General features: G+C 41.4%; 2 protein-coding genes across 3 annotated transcripts in view; one reads left to right on the top strand and one right to left on the bottom strand.

Annotated features, from left to right (window-relative positions):
• Positions 1-13,780, bottom strand: part of Hu/elav (protein) — a gene marked incomplete at its 5' end in the record, with an annotated part of 30,481 nt that extends 16,701 nt beyond the window's left edge. The window contains 2 exon segments of the mRNA NM_001164904.1: positions 10,182-10,423; positions 13,422-13,780. Coding sequence (NP_001158376.1) covers positions 10,182-10,404 — 223 coding nt within the window.
• Positions 13,781-15,716: 1,936 nt separating this feature from the next.
• The window catches only part of LOC100375368 (cytosolic carboxypeptidase 6-like), a 54,868-nt gene continuing 42,638 nt past the window's right edge, over positions 15,717-27,946 (top strand). For both annotated transcript variants that reach the window (XM_085503836.1, XM_085503837.1), the window contains exons 1-2: positions 15,717-15,741; positions 16,635-16,757. In XM_085503836.1, the coding sequence (XP_085359962.1) occupies positions 15,717-15,741; positions 16,635-16,757 (148 nt within the window). The remainder of the gene's footprint in view (positions 15,742-16,634; positions 16,758-27,946) is intronic.

The raw sequence follows: 27,946 nt of genomic DNA, 5'->3' as shown, positions 1-27,946 counted from the left end.
CAAGCAATCATAACAGGGAAGGGTGAATATCAAATGTTTTGACACTGCACTGATATTTGATGTGTGGAAAATTATTCCAATCAAAATATTCATCTTAAAAAGTGGAATTTAATGGAAGGGTTATTCATTATATTTTATTAGTGAAATTCAAAATAATTTTTCGATTATCAACGAGGAATAAATAACCTAATGAACAGAAAAATAGTCATTCATTTAATTTGAACATTCAGATGAGGGGGGGGGACTGTCTAATGTCATGTATGTGGATTTTGATGCAATGCGATATATGGACAGGTGCAGTAGTTTAAACCAACCCCCCTAAAAATGCAATTTTTCACTAATACCAATGTGAGCTGCAACCAAATTCTCATTAAAATTACAAGCAGATAGTCAAAGTATAATTTAAACTAGCCTAAAATTAAAATTATCATATTAAGTTCATGCGTTATTTAAAATACTAGCTAATATTAGATTGGTTAATGGGTTACCATGACGACAAAATGGCTTTCGTCACAAATGAAACGTTATCTCTTTTCATGCCATGTATCAAAATGCATTGTAGTTACCATGGCAACCCATCAATAAATACAACGGTTTTCCATTTTGTATTACTTTATTGAGCTGCAGTTTTTGTATGTGAAACCCATGGTCGACGCTTGCGTACAATCAGTTCCATAATTTTATAATGGACTTTTCAGGAAATTTGATCCCAAGTGGTCAGACAAATTGCCATAGCCTAAAAATGAGAGACATTCAGCTAAATTGGACTAGAAGGTTTTGTTTTTAACAGTTAACAGTGATTTAAACAAAAAAAATTTTTGCCTGCAGAATACCAGTGAAATGGATCAGTTGCAAATAAAAAAAATTTTTGTTTATTTGTGAAATTTTTGACAATGTATGGAACAAAGTATTAAAGTGAGAGGGAAAATTATTGCTTTCAGTTCGTTTTCCCAATTGACTTGACACGTACTTGGAACAAGTCAAATAAAGACTGTCAATCAATCTAAAACAAGCATTAAGGAACAGAACTTGACTTCCATAATCTTTGAATGAACATTCTTATCATCACTATAGAACCCCAAACTGTATACTTAGGTAACCTCTTAACCACCTCGTAATTTATTTTTAACCTCTGATAAGCATGACCTCTACAAGCTCATTGAAGATAAGTTTTTAAGAGCAAGACGTATGAAATGGTCTTGTACAGAGCTTGTACTACAGTTTTATTTCAAGAATCAAACAATTCTCCACCCTTTGACAGAATAACCATATTTTTTTCTCTTTTTTACATTAGCCATCGCTAATTGGTCGAATTCCATACAATGAAAACAAAATCATGACAAAGATTTGTTTTCACCTTATTGAGATCACCCATCAAATAAACAACTTTATCACAGCCATTGTTCACATCTCGCTGTACAAAATGATATTTCAAGAAAGGTAAACTAACTAAATTTTAAAACGCAACAGGAATAAAATTCAAATGAATGCAGAGAGTTGGTTTTGTACATAGTACCAACTAAAATAGTAGAAGCCACCCTTACAATTTTGGTGTATGAAGTAGGCTAAGCAGCTGCTTGTTCATTGTAAAAAAACATGGAAGGAATTCAACTATGATTGACTATGCACCCTCTCACAAGTCCAATGGGATTAATTGACAAAGAATTTCAGCCCCAAGCTTGGTCAAGCAACAAAAACTAGGCACGTGCCAACTGTCTAGCAATATTTGTTTATACTCGCAAGAAAAGAGTACGTCTACTCTAGAAATTATTCTCAATAGAGCATTCACTGAAATGCAAAGAATTCTTTTGTTAACTGCCTCATGCTGGGAATGAGCATGGCAGTGAAATCTACACCAACAAGTACCCTTCCCCCAACCAACAAAAATTTAAACTGATTTAAACTGACTAATCTTGACCTCGTGACAGAATTACACAAAATGATATATAGTTCAAAATCAATTTCACTAGAAAACAGACAAATATTCTTGAATAAAAATGTTGAAAATATAGAATTACAGATTTTAGCGCATATTCATTTTCTCACAAACCACAAATAAACTGGTACAGGCTTAAGGATGCAGATCATCAGCATCTAATTTGTCTTATTTTTAGAATCCTAGATAAATAACTTTCGAGCCAACAGCACATATTTAACAAACACATTGTGAATAGGGCAATAATTATATCGCTGTCGTTGCATTACTATGAAAAAACCCTGAAATTATTTAAGTCAATGTATTGCCATCTAGCCCACGAGGAGTTATAAAATCTATTGAGTACGTCTGCAATTATTTGGAGATCACAGCCTGCCAAAGACTGGCAATGCTAAGTTACATGCGACAAGATCTATGTTTACCTATTTTCTGAGACTGACTACTTGTCTTACACTTGTTACCATGACAACCGTAGATCTGTCAATGTGATTAATGCGCAGGAGATCATAATTCAGTCATTTCATGTTGGATTAAAACTGACAGCCAAATTGTAGCATCTCAACCAATAGCAATGATGAATCAACAAGACTTTTTACCAGTTCTAATTTGTTATCTCTACCATAATATTTATTAAAATTAATCAGTTATCTATCAAAACAAATGAAATATCTTCAGTAAAATTCCCCAATTTTAAAGCCAGGTTTTCCTTTTAGCGAGTGCAGAATTATTCTTAGTATTTTCAATAATGATGAAAAGTGCAAAAACATTTGCTTGTAGACTGAAAGATGAAGAAAGGAAACTGTAGAAAACGGGGCAATTTTTCACTGGAAATTAATGTGAAAAAACATAAACTCAATCATCTATCTTGAATAAGAAAATGAGCCTGCTTCAGGCGTGAAAGCCTATCAGTGGCAAGAAGACATCTTGGATTTCTGTTGAAGCTCATACAAACCAGGGCAACCAAAGAAATGGTCGATTTGAGAGAATGGGATCATAAAGGCCAACGTTAATTATTATGAAACTAAAGAATGAATAATACGCTGGAATGCCATCACATTTTATTCTGAAGATGAATGGTACAACTTCTGGGAATAAAATCTGACGGAAAACAATATTTGGAGCACGTTTTGACAGTATTATTGTAACCGCTATAAGGTATTCAATTACTATATCAATAACTATTTTAGTGTGTAGCACTCTTCATAGCCAATTCCTCAAATTTTACCCTGGTTTATTTCATTAGTAAGCTAAATCGAGCAGTGAAGGGTGCTTGTGCATATCTGAATTGCTAGAAATATTGATCTTTTCTGTATACACAGTTACATGTGAAGCTTGATAAGCACTATGATGAAATGAAATTCAATGAATTCAGCTCATGAATATTATGTAAATAAAGTTTTTATAATCGACAATGAAGCAAAATCCAATGAAACCTACTTTCAATATCATTACATTTGCACAGTTGAGGTGTCAAGAGTATCAATGCCATTCGATGAAGCCTATTTTATCACAATATTAACACAGTCCCAGACCAGATTTACAACTCGTTCTATTCATCGAACAAATATTTTTGGGTTCAGATGCCGAGACTTCAAGGTAGAGAATTCAACTGCCTACTAAGATGATATAAGCAACGAGACATGCTAGTTCTGATCTACATTCCACAAAAATCTTTTACACAACCAAATCTGGTTTGGTTCCACAATTACCAATTGCACTGGAACATGTACATCTATCTCAACACAAAGGACACTAGTATAGTAAAAGATTCACTCCCATAACAGCCTCTTGTCTATAGGGGGGAGGGGGTGATTTTTGAATAACTTGTCACTTAACAGAAGTGACGACACTCAAATAGACATGATGGGACCCACTGGACAGCCCCAGTAAGCCCAACAGGAAAAGAGTTGTCAGCAGCAAATTCCAAACACACATGGCAGATTACTTCAAGAAAAGCCATATTTACCAATTTGGATTCACCCTTTAATATATACCCTTCTCTCCCCGCTTAATAAAATGAACAGGACCAGCTGCAAGTTAATTGCAACTTGGCTAGCTGACCTGTCGGCATAATGATTTAAGAGACAAGTGAAATTAGCTGCTACACTGTTCTGAATATTGATTACCCAGGTAGAACACCAAAGCAAATCATCTCCGGCTCTCACTTTCTACCTTGCAACTCCCACCATTACCCTCTATTTACTCAGCTGCTCTTACTCCATAAAGCTGAAATCTTTACTGATCAAATTCTTTTGGGATGGCAGCCTGTTTACTCCAGTAATGGGTTTTTAATATATGCATGATATCTGTCATAGAGCACTCTTAGTTTACCTTCCTGCTTCATTTAATAGAGGTCAAATATTACCACATCATTTCTTAAATGTACATACCCACAATTCAAAGCAACATAATACACGTTTCATAGGTTAGGCAAAATTGGGAAAAATACCAGCACTAATTTAATTTCAATTCATTTTTGGTCTAGTCTCCCGGGTTGTAGTGGCGTCACCATTCAAAATTAAACAAAGCACATTCATAGGGCTTCTACATTGATAATAATTGAAAATAAAAGCCAAAATAAAATTTAGAGCTACATATTTACAAAACTGAAAGAATCTGTAGCCATATAAATGCAGCCTTACTGAGGCCCCTCAACTGCTTGTCAAAGTTGATTTTCTTAGTCTATGGCAGTTGTCACCATGACGCAAATCCAGCGATGCAGTTAAGACTCATTTTCACATTGGAGAAGTAATACCAATTAAGCAGATCCAGCAGAAAATTATTTTATGAACAACTCCAGCTGGAATTATACCAATGGCAGCCTTCATACATTATTACATTTATTTTTCAGTTTATCTTGCTCACTATAAGGTCTCCGCTTTATTTTGTTTGTCATTGATATAGGATGCCTGCCCTCTAGTTCAATACTTTGCTTCATGAAGGGCATTTTATATTAAGTTCAGGTGCAAAGCATCTGTCACTATTATTTAACGTCTATTCACCAGTGAAGAATAGAATCACTTGAAACAATTTAATTGGAGTCTTGGTTGATTTAATTACCAGCAACCCTAATAATACTTTGCAATCCATTGTTCTTCAAGCGTAAACATTTTACTAATTCAAGGCAACAAAACAACGCTTTGAAATCAAAGTCATCGAAGAATATAGGATTCATGGCAACAATGCAGTGTCCTTCATTTAATTCAAACCATAATTACATAAATGCTTAAATTGGTTTAAATATTACACCCAAGATATCAATATACAGCATGGGCATCCTGTCAGCATGATAGGGAGAGGGGGGGGTCCTACTAACACCTAAAAGGTGCCTCAGCAGGTAAACATTGTTATTGTCGAACAATTTGTTCATTTCCACATTGTTGTACAAAAGCAATACTGATTCAATGTAATATTAAATGCCAATTTTTAGAATATCTCATTATTTTTTTAAGTTGACAATTTTTTTTCAATTATTTTATACAAAACCAGTAAAAAAAGGCAGTTTATAATTTGTGACTCTACAAATATTAGGATACTCTGATTCCAGCAAAATTGGATTCTCATTCTTACGAAGGCAGACAATACACTAAGGGGAGTAATACGAGTTGGTAACAAAGATTGGCACATTTGTAGGAGGGCTTTGACAGGTAATGTTTCTATTTTAATTTTTAAATTAGGGGGGGGGGGGGTTAATGCAGCATGATATTGATGTATGGAATTATCAAAGCTTGATCACAATTTTTCTTTTTCTTTTACACTATTTGAATATGACTGCCATTAACATGGTAGTGTCAGTGCTCATTAATCTCATCTGGAACCAAAATAAACATTTTGACTTGATGGAAACATCCATAAAAGACTGAATGCTTTGAAGGTTATTTAATTTGTCATGTAATTCTTTAATGCCACATATTTAACTGGCATAGTGGTATTGTTACATTTGGCAAGTAAATTGAATGAACGACTTTCAGGCAGGGGGAAAAAAAATATACTAGTAGTACTGTCGAATTTTTGATCCAATCGAATTCAATGTCCTTTCTTGTACATCAGCACATAAAATTTAACAGGCTGTTTTGCATGGAGTAAATTCACAGAAACTGAACAGATGTGTGTAATTTTAATAACAAGGCTATAATTTCATTTAAATAAATCAAACTTACCGATTATCACGTATAATAAAAATTTTTAAAATGACTACGTAATAAACTACTACAATAAAATTAACACTTGAAACTCAAAAGAAATCTCGCTAATAAAATACATTTCCCAGCCAACATAGCTGTGTAAACATTTTAATCAACTGCACCACAGTGCAGCAACCATTTTACGATTAGATTCAAACCACAGTGAAAAACTAGGCATCCCTTCCCGGAATATCGTGAATCCTCTGCGGCACCATAATATACATCAGCCAGATAGCTGTATATAAAGCGCATCAAATATGTGCTTGTATTACATCTAAATTTAGCACACTACTATGTAACAAACTATTGTCACCGACTGTTCAATGACAAGAGAAAACCTTTCTAGGTTGATCAGGTGCAGACTAATTTTAAAATGCACCCTATGGTTCAATAAATTCATTTTGTAAAGATGTTACCATTACTTGAAACATTGTAGCTGCAAGGTATCAATGTAAAACATTTTGGTGCTTATTTATTTATTTATATTTCTAGCCTTTACCAAAGTCATGAAGTCTCGTGCACAAAATATACATTTTTATACCCAGGATCGAACATATCAAACAGAATTGCCAGAATAAAATGCAAAAGAATCTGTCAATATGAAACTCCAGCAGGCCTCTATAGTTTCACTCAAATAAGGCAATTCCATTCATCCTTGGATTGCCACTTGTGTATATACACATGAAATTTAAGCCATGCCAAATTTGATCTAACATACACAGCATGTCCGAACTGCTGTATCTCTATAACCATCAGTTTCTATCATCAAACCATTATACAAACCGTGCTAGGCAATTCAGACCCACATGGAACACATTAATACTAAACCAGAACATGTTAAACCAGAAGGGAACACAACTGTCTGGGTTTTATAGCACAACAAATTTAGGTTAGAAAATTATTTAAACAAGATACAGGCTTGAAATAATTACTGTTGTCAAAGTTTGATGACATTTTCATCAAATATTCTCCAGACCCTACTCTATAATAAAATTATTTGATACAATTCACAAGGCATTGTCAGCATGGGTAACATTTCAAAATTTGCTAACAATTATTTATTGAAAATTACGTTCCACAATACAGCCTTGTTCTTCATTTGTATTGAGACATTCAGTACAAAACATCAGTTTCGTATTGTCAAAAGAATTAATTTCCTTAACACCAGAATATATGCCAACAATGAGTGGGACTGTTTTCTCCATCAGTTAAGAGCAGACTAAGAAGATGTCATTAAAATTTCAACATGCATCGCACACATGAATGATGCATTACATTGCTCACATTTTCTAATATTAGGAACTGCTTTTGACGGGCTAAACCATTTTAGACAGCTGCTCATCTAACAGCAACATTCATCCATCAAAGACTTCCAATTTCAGCAGACAATCTACCTTCTTTTAATAATTTTTTTAAAATGGCTATTATCACAAATAACGTAAATATACCGAGCAGTGTTGTGCAGTTTTGTTACAAGGACAAACAAACTCAAATTTTGAATAAATTCACTGAAATTCATGTAAAGGCCATCTGACCTTGCAATATTCATAGTAAAAGGGCAAAGCACTAGCAATCTTATCAATCATATTATCATGCATAATGTAGGCTATTAAGAATCCGAGGAAACGAACCTACTTAAAATGTACACAATTACAATAGCCAATTCCTACGTTGATTGTCTAAATTTCAACTTGCAAATTAAAATCTGACGAGCCAACATAAATCCATTTTCATTCCTATTCTATTGGAGGACTTCAATATTTTGCAAGACAAAGTACATAACAGTACTGTCTGGTAGGCCATCTTTGACTCATTATGTATTGGAATACTGCTGAGGAAGCCTGTGGCATAAGTGGAATATTTGGTTGAAAACTATCCCTGCCTACAACTGTTCAGCACATCTCAAGAATTCAGACTTAGAATTCAATGAGGACACCAAGAAAAATTTAACAAAAAAACAATAGAAAATTTAAACTAATTTAATATACACATAAATTTTAATTTTATTACAGGGGTTCATATTTAAAGAATCAACTAACTAAACAGCTGATTACCATGCAGTGTTACACAGGAAGACTTGATCAATTTAAATGTATTGTTTATGTGGAGTCCCCCTTAAGGTAAAGCAGTGACATTGGTTCAAGGTCAAAGGTGAAATGGTTTCTCTTGTCAGCCTATGTACAATGATACGGTCCAGATGACCATACTGTGTTTGAAACCCAGGTGTCAACACAAACTGGGCCAGAGATAAATAGGTCAAGAAGGAGCATTGCTTTGACTGACTTATCTTGCACAAGTCAAGTGCCATGACGAGATTTGGTTATGCTTCTGTGTTCTGAATGAGGTGTTGAAATTTGATGCCATGGGCTAAAGCCACGACAACTCTTCACCTCTACACGCTCCAAACAAGATGTTGACAAATGTCTACCAGGACTTAAGAACATTATCAGAACACTAATCCAAATTTACACACACTATACAAACAGGATTATGAAGATTATCTTATACAAGGATTAACAACAAATTTATAATAAAATTTGGATAAATTATAGCAACCAATATAATCCCATCCACTATACGTGTATAAATTATAGTAAATCTTTCAGTTATATCAAATTCACTAATCAACGATTTAAGTTTATTTATGGGATGACATTTCACCCACTTTCAAAATACCCCTGGAAACTAGTCTTGCAGAACAGTGTTTCATCCAAATCGTAAAAAAAGTAGCAGGTAGGTTGTCATAATCTAACAGCTTTATATTTGTCACAAAATAACAAGCATCATTCAACAAAAGATTAAACATTAATTGCAATCAAGAAATTTCCATTACACCAATTAGTTAGACTTGTTAATTGCAATCAAGTGAAGTGAATTAGAATACATACCCCCCCCCCAAAAAACAACAACATTGAACTGAACCATCACATAAGCTGGGCAAACAGTCAATTATTCAATATGCAGAAAAGTGAGGGCAAAGTCATTTGGTGAGTAGGTACATCGATTTCAAAAAGATGTTCAGTTTTTTAAATAGAAAATGTTACTATAACCATGCATTTTTCAAATGATACATAATAAATAAATATTAACTCAAACATTTAAGATTAGACCCGTTTTATTGATATAAGTAAAACTGGTGAAAATAAAAATAAACTAGAGATAAATTTTAAAACCGATAATGCTAAGCCGGCAAAATGACATTTAATCTAGAATCATCGATATAATTCTGAACCCTCGTATTTTAATTATTTATGCAAATTGTTTGCATAAAGGTCTATATATGAATACAAATTAAGGGGGTACAGGTGAGACCGTACTTTCATACTATTATTTTAGTCATGGATGACTAGAACATAAAAACTGATCAACGACACTGGACTCTTAATGATCAAATGCATCAATTAGCCAAGAACATTGTCTGAATTTTAAATCAACATAAATGCCAACTGAATAAATAATGAGAATAGACTTAATCGCAAAAAATAATGGGGTAGTCTAGTGATCAGTCTAGAATTTGTAAAATGACTTGTCATTTTATTTTTTAGCCTAACAACATAATTCAAGCCAATCCAAGTTGAAAATCTTTTGTTCTAGGTTCATGATTAAGAATGCCCAGGTTAGTCCACAGATTGGCAGATGTTTTCTTTTGAATTCACTTCCCATAAAATATATTCACTTGAATGCTATTAGCATCTGCCGGAAATGGTCAGTTTCAGCATCAATAATGCCATGCAACAAGCCAGAAATGACCTTTGACACTTACTATTATCCCAAATCAAATGCCTACATTTCAAACTCATTGAGCAACTCCCTACCCAGCACAACTGTCTTAATTCACAAGTATTTGTACAATTATTTCCAAGCCTTTGTTTTTTTAAATAAAACTTCCGATGAAATTATCAACAGTGAATTTTGTAGTTGTTTTTAGGACATTTTTATATTACGGAAACAAGATGCAGATATTCCAATGGATTCAGTTTTATACAATTCTATCCCATTTTGAATTCAATACAAGCACGAGTATGTACAGTCCAAAGATAGAAACAAACATGAGTGCCTACCTGTAACTTTATCTCGGATTAGTTTGCACGATTCAATCTCTCCAATACTACTGAATAGAGACTTGATTTCCTCTTGAGTCATCGTCTGGGGTAAATAGTTGATTATTAAATTGGTTTTGCTGTCTTCTGGTATCAGCGGTGAGGTTCCACCATTGTTGCGCATGATACCGTTCTGTTGCATCACAGCGTCCGGATGTGCGTTTTGAGTAATTGTTGTATCCATAATGTAATTGGTTAAAATTCTGCAACGTAGGTAAAAATGAGGAAAACAAACCCAAAAGAAACATAATAAAAGAAATGAAAATAAAGAAAATGGGAGAGAAAGGAAAAAAAATAATTAATATAGAAAGCATACATTTACAGAAAGGTTGCTACTTATTCTATTAAAACACCCTGCATATTCTAACACCACTCAGTATGATGGTGATGACCTGTAATGCTATACTTCACTCAAATGAAGTCAATCGGTCCTCAGCTGCCATGTTTTACCCTAACAATCTCACAACATCAATAGTACCTCTCGCTCTACGGCGTACACGCTAAACAGCCGGTTCAGAAACAGAAAGGCAGCTATCACCACAGCTAGCAAACAAAAGAAACTTTAACCTACAACTGAGCCTGCTTCTCATTTCCTAGGTCGTGAAATACCGCATCTCCAGCCGAATTCACCGATACTATTGAGGAGAACATGATGCAGCAAGACTGGTTACACGCACACTGTCACAACTGAATGGGTCAATAAAGACCAGTCTCATTTAACATTCAAAAAATACTCTCCACCCAGGCTTTGTTTAAAAGCACACCAAAGGAATGATTTATGAGTCAACAGATAAAAGAAAGCTGTGACTGAATACAGTTCAACATAATAAGAAAACCCCTCAAAGGTTTACACACTGTCTTGTGCCCCCAATAGGTAGGGGGAAAAAAATGGTGTCTGGGTTGACACAAAAGGTTTCACACGACAATGAGATAAAACCGTTCTTTGCGTTTTAAAGCCAGGCAAACAATGATAGAACAGTATGCAGGACGTTGGGTCAATGAATTCTTGTGCAGAATAAAAATACATTTGCCAATAATTTAGCAAAAATTTGAATACTGTATTACCTTGGCGCTACTATTTTTAACAGATAGGATAGCAACTGAGATCAGGATAATGCAAAATAAAACCAAATTCCGAAATGAAAATATTAGGTGCATGAATTCTTCAAATTGGCTTGATATACTATAGCTCCCTGGGCAATTATCAAATTTGGAAACCTTGGCTTTAGTGGAGTTTTAGGCTAAAAAAACATTTGTAACTACACTACTGGTTAACAGTACACTACAATGCAAATTTAGTCTAATTGTAGAATTGGCAGCTGTAACCTATATCAGGCTATTCTGCCACAACACTATTTCAAATATTACAATTAAAATGCCCATTAAATGCCAGAAATAAAACATCTGCATTTAGTAAAGTTCTAATATGGTAATAAAAAAAAAAGTTGAAATAGTTTGATATTTATTTTTTATTTTAAAGAAAAAAATTAATGAATATTCTGGTATTATTTCACAGTATATATGTAGTTAATTTTAAGAAGTGACAAGACCTTTCATACAAAGCAATATATGCAGATGGCACTGGCTAGCCTTTAATTCCCACAAAATTCGTATGAATTACACTCAAGGTCCTCCGGGACTGGGGCTCTGAAGTAACAAATGCTAGTAAATTAGACTCAATCAAGAAAATGCCTCCATTTCATTCCAATAATACAATCTTCCCTGTTCGGTTCATGCATACACACCTCTGAAAACTGTTTCACCAATGAATAAATTACATGCCTACAAAATCTAATTTACAAAGTCTACTCTTGCGTTTTTTTCTTCAAAACAACCCTAGTTCATTCTCAACATTCAGTGTTTTAGAGAATCCTAGTATTAAATAAAATTATAATTTTTTAATTTTCCACAATGTCAGTAAATTTAGTTAATTTTGTGAGGGGAGCAATTATAATTTATTTAAAGTGTTTTTTTTAAATGTCTTCACTATCGGGTCTTGCCTCTGTAGCGCAAAACAGACTAAAACATATTTACACTGAAGCACCCATCTCCAACATTGAACAGAATTACATTGGTTTTTTTAACTGAAAAGGTATTTTTGTTTGGCGCGTTCGGCAGCTGTACATTTTTTTTTGAACTAGCCGGTCAATCGTCTAAGTGCTTGAAGTTTGTTTTGTCTACGCTTAATAAGATTGACACAAAGCTTCGATTACCACACCGATTGTGAACTACGACCGGTGGACGTGTTTACATAAATTTTGTCTCCGCGATAGTGGTCCATTGTTTGAGCTTTTTTTCTCTGAATTTTCACCGTATAAAACAAAGTGAGTCAAAATACGTCTCGCTTTTGTTAGCGGCGCGTGTCAGGCCGTCACATTTTTCATAAACAATGTACGGTATCAATGGTAAATTTTAGATCAGCTATCACAAAATAATTGAGATTTTTGCCAATTTACCGAGAACGAAGCTCTAACAGGAAACCCCTACGGTTGTTTATCAACAGTTTCGCGCACCGTGGTTTCCTCGTGGTAATTCCGCGCAGCTGTGGGTAGGGTACATGGCGTGTAACGAACGGTTAAAAAGCGTGTACAGCTGCAACCCTGGGTGGCTGCCCCGACAAAACTGAAACTGGGGACGCAATTTGTAACAATGGAATACAAGGCAAAGTAGCAAATGTAGAAAGTGAAGCCCGCTCAAATTCAACTCACGGCACGCGCCAGGGACCACACCGTGCGTGGCCGGATTTCCACGTCACCGTGAAACGTCTGTAAATTTAGATATTTAAACCTTCCACCTCAATATAGAGGTTCATTACCAGCAAGGCACCCGGAAGATTAGAGAAAAAATAACCACGTCAATGACGGAGATAACACAAAGCTACACACACACAGACACCATAGACCACGTGTTTGGAAGTTCGGGACTTCATCCACACGATGCCAGGAAATCCCACAAAACATATGAAAACAAGCGATACTGATAAGCAAAAATGACACCCTGACAAATAGAGATAACGTCGCAGTCGCACTACAACCGGAACTCTCAGAGTAAGGTACAGATTATCACAATTTCCACCAAGAACATGCACGGTTCGCAGTATCTAGTTATACCAAACTGTTCATCTGACAGTCAGTCGGCACGCAACGGTTTGGGTTACAAAACCTCGCCGAATACGACCATTCTACAAGCTAAATTACTTACCTTCTTGTCTTAGTTCTTGAAATATCGTTACGGCAGCTTTCTGGCGATGTAGCTGAAAGTTTGGAGCTGCCCGGGTTTCAAAAAAATAACGGAGAAAGCAGCTATTTAAGGGTCAGACTAAAATTGTCAAAAAAACGTGCTCTACAAAGATGGCGTAGTGTCGACTAAGAAATGACCGTAATATAAACTTTGCCCGATAAAATCCTAGTGTGGCAAAATACGCCTTGGTTCGACGTGCCTAAAAACTGCTTACTAGAAAGAACTGATAACGGGTTAAATAAGATTTTGGTACCAACAAAAACGGTTGTCAATGTGGTGTTCTAATGTGACAGAACGTAACAGGACAATGTGCTGAGCACTTTACAACAAAAATAACCTTCTCTCAATATAGCACACGTCTATGTAGGACACCTCACAGATCGACGGATATCCCGCCGCACAAAATAGTACGTCGATGTTTTGATGGTGTTTTATAACTGTCTTAGTTTCTGTTGATGCATAAATATAAATTTGTGCTTAACAGTCAAAATTATAAATCTTCGTATCACTTAGGCCTCAATTTAAGATGTTTTTTTCAAACATCGAAACGATATCCTAGTTTTAATAATAAATCAGCTGTGGTAAAGCGACTGACCTTTGACAGAATGACGTAATTGACAGCTTGATCGGCGGGAAAGGCAAAATAAAAAGCAAAACAAGACCATGAAATCGGACGATGACACTAAAACGAGCACCAGACAACATCATGAATAGTTCTAAAATGCATTTATTGTTATATGTTTTTGAATTAAATAAAGAATCTGTGTGGCACGCAGCGTTGGTCACCGACGTATCAACGGGCCAAGTACATAGGGACCCGTCGCAAAGAGACCATTCACTGTGCGCTAAGAATGACAACTCCCGTATCAATTATTTATGTGGGGCATTTTTTTAATGTAAACGTGGTATTATCTTGTACATTTTAACAGTTTTGTTAATATTATCTAAACACTAATATACTGACTCGCTTCTTTGCTATATTTAAATTCATATGATGAGGGTAATGATCGTTCAGTGCAATACGTGTACGTAATTCACATATTTTTTATGAATACGCAATGAATTCTATTTTTTTTTCACGTTTCAGTATGCAAAATTTTATTTTCAGGTAAGAGGATGTTATTGGTCAGGTGTTGACAATGTTGTATTTTCTTCACGTGCGCGTAGTTTCGGCCTTCAATGCACTGCACCGCACATGACACGGTGCACTATACAACCTGAATATTCATGTTCTATATATATACATAAATATATATATATATAAACACCCAGTGTTGTGTCACAGTCTCCCGGGAACGGTGTTTAGAAACAAGGTGAGTGATAACACAATAATATATAAAATCGCTACTCTCGTAAATGTTGATTGAGTGTAAGCGAAAAGAAACGCGTGTTTTTGTTTTTGTCTTGTTTTACACAATGTAAACGGAGCTAGTGAACCTTTCATTGTAAAATAAAGGACGATATAATGCGGAAATGCTGGAATTTCAACAAATAAATTGTATAACTGAGCGAAAGAAAACGCATTTATTTGTACATTATACTTCCTGTATTGGTAGTAAATCTAAGAAATTATGATTTTTCCCAAAATTTACTAAAAAAATGAATTAGTAAAAATGATATATAATATATATGGTAACTATTGTTCCGTTGCTTTATCAAATATCACAATTACTAACGCTTCTTTATTTCCTCAAAAAAAAACTTCAACTTGGTGTCTGTTCATTACTAGAAACACTTCAAGAAAATACATACAATTAATCGAATGCCAAAGTTCTAAAGTGAGAAGAGTTTTTGAAGTGGTTGGTCAAGTTGTTATCAGTCTAACATACAGTAAATTGACTTACCGGATTATAATGACAATGGAAAACAAATAGATTTGCTGTATAATCCAAAAGATTTTAAAGAATATTCTGGTTTCAAAAGAATAGAAGTATATTTTTTGAAACTCAAAATATCCTTTAATAATATCAAACAATTTGCATTCTTTTTTAATTGTCTAATCTAATTTGGCTGTCTTCACTTTGACCGTCATCATGCGGAATAAATATCTGTTTTTGATCGCCTCGCCACGCGCAGCGATCTCAAATATTTCACCTCGAGCCCATTTGTCCCGTTATATGCGTTCATGGAACTCCCAATCGGATTAACAACTGGGCAGGTGTCCTAAGTGTGACCGCCATATGGTGCCGACCACCCCTGTCTGAAAAAATGCGCCAGTCCAAAACGCAAATGCGCAAAGTGTAATGGGTAAACAAAATGGCGGACAAGAAGATCGACTCGGGTAAATATAACTCTACATTAATATTTTACTTTTCTGTTAGTTGTTCAACGATTTGAACCTTATTTGTTCAAACTGTTCTAGAACATATAAACTGGAGTCTGTAATAATTGTATTCGGTCAGCCAGTGTTAGCAATTTGAGGTAAATTTCGCCGAATTCCATTTGTTGTTAATATGCATTAAGTTCAATCAAAATTACTCGCCGGATTTTGCTCTTGCCTTTTAATTTATTTAATTCATTGTCAGCCTCAATGAGATTTATGTAATAATGTAGTTCGGGACATGCTCTGCAGTGTCCTACTCATTCTAACGGCGTTAACTCGTCGTACAGATTATAAATACAACTCAACAGTGTTCCGTTGCCATGGTAATCTATAATATATCGCTGTTCGCTTCCTAATGATAGAGGTCGCTATTAATACTTGCAGCAGTAGTGACAAAGTTGAGGCTGTCAGGCAATTTAGGTTCAGCATCCCCCAACCAGGCGCTCCTCGCATAGTGAAAAGTGTGTAAATATTCAGAGAATCAAAATTACTCAGAAATTTATTACTTTTAAATTTTCCATACTTCCTTCCACACCAATGGCATATTTACCGGTAATAAAATATGATAGTGACTTTATTCTGTAAAATCTTTTATTTTTGCTGAAAGAGTGAATCAACATAAACAAATTCACAAAATGGGACACAAACTAGATTTGATTCAAATTATATCTGTATCCCTATACCAGTCCCTAAATCAATTACAACTGGTAGTACATTGTTAATGATTAATACATTCATTCACATTTGGTGTCGCACATCACACCAAAATATCAAAAATAAATTTAATGTACTAGCAAACACATACAACTAATATATTGTATAGTATTCATATCACTCATTTATACTTGTAGGAAGTGATGATGGTAGTGATGAGGGCGTGGTTGGAAATGTTAACAAGTTTGCTGTTGTACCCCCTGGTTTTTCAGGGCGACCAAAGAAAGGCCATCTAATATTTGATGCTTGTTTTGAGTGTGGTAAGTAAACTAGAGTGTTATCATTTAGGAAAAAGAAGTCATCCTGGTGTCTTCTAGGGGTACACATTCACAGTCAATGAGAATATGTCAATTATTTTTCCCCAAAAATTGCAAGCAGTGAAAACAGTCAAATATCCAAAATATTGACAACCAACAAGCCGACTCAACTCAACTCAAATTTTGGGGGATTGTATTTTGACTCTACAAAATCAGTTCTGTTAGAGGGCACACTGCCCTGGAATAAATACTATTCTTATCTAGCTTGATATATTCTCCTAACTATAACCATTGAATTGTTAGTGAATAAAATAAAAGGAATGGCTGGAATGCTACCAAGATTTTTTTCACATCAGATTTCTCAGAAATGTCTTTACAAATCAACACTTTCTTCAAAATAACCCTGGTAATATAGACTTCCTGCAAATCTAAATAAATGAATCTGATGCAACTATTTGCTTGAATTCATAGCAGGTGGTTTGATTTCTAGGCTCAAGTTTTTTTTGTTTTTCTTTAAACAAACATTGTACCTAAGATCTCCTGGCTTCCAATGGCAATATAAACACTTTGTCTTTATGAGACCAATCTAACAAGCAATATAAAAAGTGGTTCTACTAAAATGATATCACATGCATGGATAATCACATACACATTTTACTGCAAAGGGAATTCCATCCTTCCAGTCACATATACTCACCTGATGCAAAGTAGGAGGGACTGATTGATGTCACAGAATTGGCATCAGTTTTGGAGTTGCTTGATGTAAAACCATCTGATCACTCAATCTGGAGGACATATGCTGGTCAGTAGCAGAAATAAATGTATCAAACAACAGCTTTTTGTCGCTTTCATGAAAAGCATTCCAGCTCATGGTGAAATCAAAAGTCAGGGATTGAAAAGTAGATTGGCGTTACTGCATTTCCCAGTTAGAAGGTGAACATTGAAGACCTGGGATTTTTTCATGCATTTGGGAGAAGACAACCTTGCAAGCTGCTGACTGTGCATCACCATGTTCACTGTGATATTTTGCTGTGTAATATATGCAAATTAATGCAGAACTATTGCAGGTGGTTTTGTTTGAACAAAGTGCCACATAAGAAAGTGGTTATGTAATCAAATCAACTGCAAAGCTGAAAGTAGGTCACTGTTTTTTAAAATGACTACATTCTGTTTGGCTTTTGATTTAAGCTTTATTTCAACCTGTACAAGACATTGCTGATTAACTTCCAGTATATTATTACATTATACGTTATATGAGTCACTGATAGATGGCGCTGTGGTGCTATGTTCCTATTATCAGGGTACTGATCGTGGAAATGCTATTTAATGATGAATGAAAGATTGAGTGTTGAGTGGCAAAAAAACTGTTTATTGACATGTTAGCTAATGTAAGCATCCATGTGACTGGACATATTATGAATTTAAAGATTATGTACATTAAAACTATAAAACACAGTTTGCCATATTTTAATAATGTTCATACTGTCATCTTGTTTTGCCATACCTTGTAGAAGTTCATGATCAATGTAGAATGTGAACATTTGTATCAAGGTCTAGGTGGTTCAGAGTCCACCGTTGCATTCCTTGATGCTTTGCAGTAATTTTGCTGAATCTCTGGGAATTTGCAGAACAATGTTTTAGATAGACTTTCAATCCATTTATTTGCATCAACTGACAAAATCTGACTCTGTAATTTCATCCTTTTTTTTAAAAAAAATCATGAAATACTAGACTGGAATCTATTAGCTAAGGTTAGGGTTTATTTATCAAAAATTAAATGTCATATATACTTCATAAAATATAGGTCTATTAAGATATGGGAAATGAAAACAAATTGTGAGTTCACCATACAATAAAACATTGTTTCATCATATCTAGACCTCTTGTTCCGGATTTGGACTAAAAAATGATATAGCGTTTATTGATATGAATCCTAGTATTAAAAAATACTGGGATTCATATCAATAAACGCTATATCATTTTTTACTTGAGTTTCCAGTAAGAGAAATTGTAGCTAAGTTGTTGTTGTTGTTGTTGTTGTTGTTGTTGTTGTTGTTGCACTGAACCCTGGCCAAAGCCACTGTACCCTGGGTGAGTGTACTACAGACTCAATGGGGAGGCCAAAGCCACTGTACACTGGGTGAGTGTACTACAGACTCAATGGGGAGGCCAAAGCCATTGTACCCTGGGTGAGTGTACTACAGACTCAATGGGGAGGCCAAAGCCACTATACCCTGGGTGAGTGTACTACAGACTCAATGGGGAGGCCAAAGCCACTGTACACTGGGTGAGTGTGTCACTGACTCAATGGGGAGGCCAAAGCCACTGTACCCTGGGTGAGTGTGTCACAGACTCAATGGGGAGGCCAAAGCCACTGTACCCTGGGTGAGTGTGTCACAGACTCAATGGGGAGGCCAAAGCCACTGTACCCTGGGTGAGTGTGTCACAGACTCAATGGGGAGGCCAAAGCCACTGTACACTGGTTGAGTGTGCCACAGACTCAATGGGGAGGCCAAAGCCACTGTACCCTGGGTGAGTGTGTCACAGACTCAATGGGGAGGCCAAAGCCACTGTACCCTGGGTGAGTGTGTCACAGACTCAATGGGGAGGCCAAAGCCACTGTACCCTGGGTGAGTGTACTACAGACTCAATGGGGAGGCCAAAGCCACTGTACACTGGGTGAGTGTGTCACAGACTCAATGGGGAGGCCAAAGCCACTGTACCCTGGGTGAGTGTGTCACTGACTCAATGGGGAGGCCAAAGCCACTGTACACTGGGTGAGTGTGTCACAGACTCAATGGGGAGGCCAAAGCCACTGTACACTGGGTGAGTGTGTCACTGACTCAATGGGGAGGCCAAAGCCACTGTACACTGGGTGAGTGTGTCACAGACTCAATGGGGAGGCCAAAGCCACTGTACACTGGGTGAGTGTGTCACAGACTCAATGGGGAGGCCAAAGCCACTGTACACTGGGTGAGTGTGTCACAGACTCAATGGGGAGGCCAAAGCCACTGTACCCTGGGTGAGTGTGTCACAGACTCAATAGGGAGGCCAAAGCCACTGTACCCTGGGTGAGTGTGTCACAGACTCAATAGGGAGGCCAAAGCCACTGTACACTGGGTGAGTGTGCCACAGACTCAATGGGGAGGCCAAAGCCACTGTACACTGGGTGAGTGTACTACAGACTCAATGGGGAGGCCAAAGCCACTATACCCTGGTTGAGTGTGTCACAGACTCAATGGGGAGGCCAAAGCCACTGTACACTGGGTGAGTGTACTACGGACTCAATGGGGAGGCCAAAGCCACTGTACACTGGGTGAGTGTGTCACAGACTCAATGGGGAGGCCAAAGCCACTGTACCCTGGTTGAGTGTGCCACAGACTCAATGGGGAGGCCAAAGCCACTGTACACTGGGTGAGTGTACTACAGACTCAATGGGGGGCCAAAGCCACTGTACACTGGTTGAGTGTGCCACAGACACAATGGGGAGGCCAAAGCCACTGTACACTGGGTGAGTGTACTACAGACTCAATGGGGAGGCCAAAGCCACTGTACACTGGGTGAGTGTGTCACAGACTCAATGGGGAGGCCAAAGCCACTGTACACTGGGTGAGTGTACTACAGACTCAATGGGGAGGCCAAAGCCACTGTACACTGGGTGAGTGTGTCACTGACTCAATGGGGAGGCCAAAGCCACTGTACCCTGGGTGAGTGTGTCACAGACTCAATGGGGAGGCCAAAGCCACTGTACCCTGGGTGAGTGTGTCACAGACTCAATGGGGAGGCCAAAGCCACTGTACCCTGGGTGAGTGTGTCACAGACTCAATGGGGAGGCCAAAGCCACTGTACACTGGTTGAGTGTGCCACAGACTCAATGGGGAGGCCAAAGCCACTGTACCCTGGGTGAGTGTGTCACAGACTCAATGGGGAGGCCAAAGCCACTGTACCCTGGGTGAGTGTGTCACAGACTCAATGGGGAGGCCAAAGCCACTGTACACTGGTTGAGTGTGCCACAGACTCAATAGGGAGGCCAAAGCCACTGTACCCTGGGTGAGTGTGTCACAGACTCAATGGGGAGGCCAAAGCCACTGTACCCTGGGTGAGTGTGTCACAGACTCAATGGGAGGCCAAAGCCACTGTACCCTGGGTGAGTGTACTACAGACTCAATGGGGAGGCCAAAGCCACTGTACACTGGGTGAGTGTGTCACAGACTCAATGGGGAGGCCAAAGCCACTGTACCCTGGGTGAGTGTGTCACTGACTCAATGGGGAGGCCAAAGCCACTGTACACTGGGTGAGTGTGTCACAGACTCAATGGGGAGGCCAAAGCCACTGTACACTGGGTGAGTGTGTCACTGACTCAATGGGGAGGCCAAAGCCACTGTACACTGGGTGAGTGTGTCACAGACTCAATGGGGAGGCCAAAGCCACTGTACACTGGGTGAGTGTGTCACAGACTCAATGGGGAGGCCAAAGCCACTGTACACTGGGTGAGTGTGTCACAGACTCAATGGGGAGGCCAAAGCCACTGTACCCTGGGTGAGTGTGTCACTGACTCAATGGGGAGGCCAAAGCCACTGTACACTGGGTGAGTGTGTCACAGACTCAATGGGGAGGCCAAAGCCACTGTACACTGGGTGAGTGTGTCACTGACTCAATGGGGAGGCCAAAGCCACTGTACACTGGGTGAGTGTGTCACAGACTCAATGGGGAGGCCAAAGCCACTGTACACTGGGTGAGTGTGTCACAGACTCAATGGGGAGGCCAAAGCCACTGTACACTGGGTGAGTGTGTCACAGACTCAATGGGGAGGCCAAAGCCACTGTACCCTGGGTGAGTGTGTCACAGACTCAATAGGGAGGCCAAAGCCACTGTACCCTGGGTGAGTGTGTCACAGACTCAATAGGGAGGCCAAAGCCACTGTACACTGGGTGAGTGTGCCACAGACTCAATGGGGAGGCCAAAGCCACTGTACACTGGGTGAGTGTACTACAGACTCAATGGGGAGGCCAAAGCCACTATACCCTGGTTGAGTGTGTCACAGACTCAATGGGGAGGCCAAAGCCACTGTACACTGGGTGAGTGTACTACGGACTCAATGGGGAGGCCAAAGCCACTGTACACTGGGTGAGTGTGTCACAGACTCAATGGGGAGGCCAAAGCCACTGTACCCTGGTTGAGTGTGCCACAGACTCAATGGGGAGGCCAAAGCCACTGTACACTGGGTGAGTGTACTACAGACTCAATGGGGGGCCAAAGCCACTGTACACTGGTTGAGTGTGCCACAGACACAATGGGGAGGCCAAAGCCACTGTACACTGGGTGAGTGTACTACAGACTCAATGGGGAGGCCAAAGCCACTGTACACTGGGTGAGTGTGTCACAGACTCAATGGGGAGGCCAAAGCCACTGTACACTGGGTGAGTGTACTACAGACTCAATGGGGAGGCCAAAGCCACTGTACACTGGGTGAGTGTGTCACTGACTCAATGGGGAGGCCAAAGCCACTGTACCCTGGGTGAGTGTGTCACAGACTCAATGGGGAGGCCAAAGCCACTGTACCCTGGGTGAGTGTGTCACAGACTCAATGGGGAGGCCAAAGCCACTGTACCCTGGGTGAGTGTGTCACAGACTCAATGGGGAGGCCAAAGCCACTGTACACTGGTTGAGTGTGCCACAGACTCAATGGGGAGGCCAAAGCCACTGTACCCTGGGTGAGTGTGTCACAGACTCAATGGGGAGGCCAAAGCCACTGTACCCTGGGTGAGTGTGTCACAGACTCAATGGGGAGGCCAAAGCCACTGTACACTGGTTGAGTGTGCCACAGACTCAATAGGGAGGCCAAAGCCACTGTACCCTGGGTGAGTGTGTCACAGACTCAATGGGGAGGCCAAAGCCACTGTACCCTGGGTGAGTGTGTCACAGACTCAATGGGAGGCCAAAGCCACTGTACCCTGGGTGAGTGTACTACAGACTCAATGGGGAGGCCAAAGCCACTGTACACTGGGTGAGTGTGTCACAGACTCAATGGGGAGGCCAAAGCCACTGTACCCTGGGTGAGTGTGTCACTGACTCAATGGGGAGGCCAAAGCCACTGTACACTGGGTGAGTGTGTCACAGACTCAATGGGGAGGCCAAAGCCACTGTACACTGGGTGAGTGTGTCACTGACTCAATGGGGAGGCCAAAGCCACTGTACACTGGGTGAGTGTGTCACAGACTCAATGGGGAGGCCAAAGCCACTGTACACTGGGTGAGTGTGTCACAGACTCAATGGGGAGGCCAAAGCCACTGTACACTGGGTGAGTGTGTCACAGACTCAATGGGGAGGCCAAAGCCACTGTACACTGTGTGAGTGTGTCACAGACTCAATGGGGAGGCCAAAGCCACTGTACACTGAGTGAGTGTGTCACAGACTCAATGGGGAGGCCAAAGCCACTGTACACTGGGTGAGTGTGTCACAGACTCAATGGGGAGGCCAAAGCCACTGTACACTGGGTGAGTGTGTCACAGACTCAATGGGGAGGCCAAAGCCACTGTACCCTGGGTGAGTGTGTCACAGACTCAATAGGGAGGCCAAAGCCACTGTACACTGGGTGAGTGTGCCACAGACTCAATGGGGAGGCCAAAGCCACTGTACACTGGGTGAGTGTACTACAGACTCAATGGGGAGGCCAAAGCCACTATACCCTGGTTGAGTGTGTCACAGACTCAATGGGGAGGCCAAAGCCACTGTACACTGGGTGAGTGTACTACGGACTCAATGGGGAGGCCAAAGCCACTGTACACTGGGTGAGTGTGTCACAGACTCAATGGGGAGGCCAAAGCCACTGTACCCTGGTTGAGTGTGCCACAGACTCAATGGGGAGGCCAAAGCCACTGTACACTGGGTGAGTGTACTACAGACTCAATGGGGGGCCAAAGCCACTGTACACTGGTTGAGTGTGCCACAGACTCAATGGGGAGGCCAAAGCCACTGTACACTGGGTGAGTGTACTACAGACTCAATGGGGAGGCCAAAGCCACTGTACACTGTGTGAGTGTGTCACAGACTCAATGGGGAGGCCAAAGCCACTGTACACTGAGTGAGTGTGTCACAGACTCAATGGGGAGGCCAAAGCCACTGTACACTGGGTGAGTGTGTCACAGACTCAATGGGGAGGCCAAAGCCACTGTACACTGGGTGAGTGTGTCACAGACTCAATGGGGAGGCCAAAGCCACTGTACCCTGGGTGAGTGTGTCACAGACTCAATAGGGAGGCCAAAGCCACTGTACACTGGGTGAGTGTGCCACAGACTCAATGGGGAGGCCAAAGCCACTGTACACTGGGTGAGTGTACTACAGACTCAATGGGGAGGCCAAAGCCACTATACCCTGGTTGAGTGTGTCACAGACTCAATGGGGAGGCCAAAGCCACTGTACACTGGGTGAGTGTACTACGGACTCAATGGGGAGGCCAAAGCCACTGTACACTGGGTGAGTGTGTCACAGACTCAATGGGGAGGCCAAAGCCACTGTACCCTGGTTGAGTGTGCCACAGACTCAATGGGGAGGCCAAAGCCACTGTACACTGGGTGAGTGTACTACAGACTCAATGGGGGGCCAAAGCCACTGTACACTGGTTGAGTGTGCCACAGACTCAATGGGGAGGCCAAAGCCACTGTACACTGGGTGAGTGTACTACAGACTCAATGGGGAGGCCAAAGCCACTGTACACTGGGTGAGTGTGTCACAGACTCAATGGGGAGGCCAAAGCCACTGTACACTGGGTGAGTGTACTACAGACTCAATGGGGAGGCCAAAGCCACTGTACACTGGGTGAGTGTGTCACTGACTCAATGGGGAGGCCAAAGCCACTGTACCCTGGGTGAGTGTGTCACAGACTCAATGGGGAGGCCAAAGCCACTGTACCCTGGGTGAGTGTGTCACAGACTCAATGGGGAGGCCAAAGCCACTGTACCCTGGGTGAGTGTGTCACAGACTCAATGGGGAGGCCAAAGCCACTGTACACTGGTTGAGTGTGCCACAGACTCAATGGGGAGGCCAAAGCCACTGTACCCTGGGTGAGTGTGTCACAGACTCAATGGGGAGGCCAAAGCCACTGTACCCTGGGTGAGTGTGTCACAGACTCAATGGGGAGGCCAAAGCCACTGTACCCTGGGTGAGTGTACTACAGACTCAATGGGGAGGCCAAAGCCACTGTACACTGGGTGAGTGTGTCACAGACTCAATGGGGAGGCCAAAGCCACTGTACCCTGGGTGAGTGTGTCACTGACTCAATGGGGAGGCCAAAGCCACTGTACACTGGGTGAGTGTGTCACAGACTCAATGGGGAGGCCAAAGCCACTGTACACTGGGTGAGTGTGTCACTGACTCAATGGGGAGGCCAAAGCCACTGTACACTGGGTGAGTGTGTCACAGACTCAATGGGGAGGCCAAAGCCACTGTACACTGGGTGAGTGTGTCACAGACTCAATGGGGAGGCCAAAGCCACTGTACACTGGGTGAGTGTGTCACTGACTCAATGGGGAGGCCAAAGCCACTGTACACTGGGTGAGTGTGTCACAGACTCAATGGGGAGGCCAAAGCCACAGTACACTGGGTGTGTCACAGACTCAATGGGGAGGCCAAAGCCACTGTACACTGAGTGAGTGTGTCACAGACTCAATGGGGAGGCCAAAGCCACTGTACACTGGGTGAGTGTGTCACAGACTCAATGGGGAGGCCAAAGCCACTGTACACTGGGTGAGTGTGTCATAGACTCAATGGGGAGGCCAAAGCCACTGTACACTGGTTGAGTGTGTCACAGACTCAATGGGGAGGCCAAAGCCATTGTACACTGGGTGAGTGTACTACAGACTCAATGGGGAGGCCAAAGCCACTGTACACTGGGTAAGTGTGTCACTGACTCAATGGGGAGGCCAAAGCCACTGTACCCTGGGTGAGTGTGTCACAGACTCAATGGGGAGGCCAAAGCCACTGTACCCTGGGTGAGTGTGTCACAGACTCAATGGGGAGGCCAAAGCCACTGTACCCTGGGTGAGTGTGTCACAGACTCAATGGGGAGGCCAAAGCCACTGTACACTGGTTGAGTGTGCCACAGACTCAATAGGGAGGCCAAAGCCACTGTACCCTGGGTGAGTGTGTCACAGACTCAATGGGGAGGCCAAAGCCACTGTACCCTGGGTGAGTGTGTCACAGACTCAATGGGAGACCAAAGCCACTGTACCCTGGGTGAGTGTACTACAGACTCAATGGGGAGGCCAAAGCCACTGTACACTGGGTGAGTGTGTCACAGACTCAATGGGGAGGCCAAAGCCACTGTACCCTGGTTGAGTGTGCCACAGACTCAATGGGGAGGCCAAAGCCACTGTACACTGGGTGAGTGTACTACAGACTCAATGGGGGGCCAAAGCCACTGTACCCTGGGTGAGTGTGTCACAGACTCAATGGGGAGACCAAAGCCACTGTACCCTGGGTGAGTGTGTCACAGACTCAATGGGGAGGCCAAAGCCACTGTACACTGGTTGAGTGTGCCACAGACTCAATGGGGAGGCCAAAGCCACTGTACCCTGGGTGAGTGTGTCACAGACTCAATGGGGAGGCCAAAGCCACTGTACCCTGGGTGAGTGTGTCACAGACTCAATGGGGAGGCCAAAGCCACTGTACCCTGGGTGAGTGTACTACAGACTCAATGGGGAGGCCAAAGCCACTGTACACTGGGTGAGTGTGTCACAGACTCAATGGGGAGGCCAAAGCCACTGTACCCTGGGTGAGTGTGTCACTGACTCAATGGGGAGGCCAAAGCCACTGTACACTGGGTGAGTGTGTCACAGACTCAATGGGGAGGCCAAAGCCACTGTACCCTGGGTGAGTGTACTACAGACTCAATGGGGAGGCCAAAGCCACTGTACCCTGGGTGAGTGTGTCACAGACTCAATGGGGAGGCCAAAGCCACTGTACCCTGGGTGAGTGTGTCACAGACTCAATGGGGAGGCCAAAGCCACTGTACCCTGGGTGAGTGTGTCACAGACTCAATGGGGAGGCCAAAGCCACTGTACACTGGTTGAGTGTGCCACAGACTCAATGGGGAGGCCAAAGCCACTGTACCCTGGGTGAGTGTGTCACAGACTCAATGGGGAGGCCAAAGCCACTGTACCCTGGGTGAGTGTGTCACAGACTCAATGGGGAGGCCAAAGCCACTGTACACTGGTTGAGTGTGCCACAGACTCAATAGGGAGGCCAAAGCCACTGTACCCTGGGTGAGTGTGTCACAGACTCAATGGGGAGGCCAAAGCCACTGTACCCTGGGTGAGTGTGTCACAGACTCAATGGGAGGCCAAAGCCACTGTACCCTGGGTGAGTGTACTACAGACTCAATGGGGAGGCCAAAGCCACTGTACACTGGGTGAGTGTGTCACAGACTCAATGGGGAGGCCAAAGCCACTGTACCCTGGGTGAGTGTGTCACTGACTCAATGGGGAGGCCAAAGCCACTGTACACTGGGTGAGTGTGTCACAGACTCAATGGGGAGGCCAAAGCCACTGTACACTGTGTGAGTGTGTCACAGACTCAATGGGGAGGCCAAAGCCACTGTACACTGAGTGAGTGTGTCACAGACTCAATGGGGAGGCCAAAGCCACTGTACACTGGGTGAGTGTGTCACAGACTCAATGGGGAGGCCAAAGCCACTGTACACTGGGTGAGTGTGTCACAGACTCAATGGGGAGGCCAAAGCCACTGTACCCTGGGTGAGTGTGTCACAGACTCAATAGGGAGGCCAAAGCCACTGTACACTGGGTGAGTGTGCCACAGACTCAATGGGGAGGCCAAAGCCACTGTACACTGGGTGAGTGTACTACAGACTCAATGGGGAGGCCAAAGCCACTATACCCTGGTTGAGTGTGTCACAGACTCAATGGGGAGGCCAAAGCCACTGTACACTGGGTGAGTGTACTACGGACTCAATGGGGAGGCCAAAGCCACTGTACACTGGGTGAGTGTGTCACAGACTCAATGGGGAGGCCAAAGCCACTGTACCCTGGTTGAGTGTGCCACAGACTCAATGGGGAGGCCAAAGCCACTGTACACTGGGTGAGTGTACTACAGACTCAATGGGGGGCCAAAGCCACTGTACACTGGTTGAGTGTGCCACAGACTCAATGGGGAGGCCAAAGCCACTGTACACTGGG

The sequence above is a fragment of the Saccoglossus kowalevskii genome, chromosome 9 (assembly GCF_978046115.1).
Source record: "Saccoglossus kowalevskii chromosome 9, keSacKowa6.1, whole genome shotgun sequence".
NCBI lineage: Eukaryota > Metazoa > Hemichordata > Enteropneusta > Harrimaniidae > Saccoglossus > Saccoglossus kowalevskii.
This window is presented reverse-complemented; position numbering and strand designations above follow the sequence as displayed.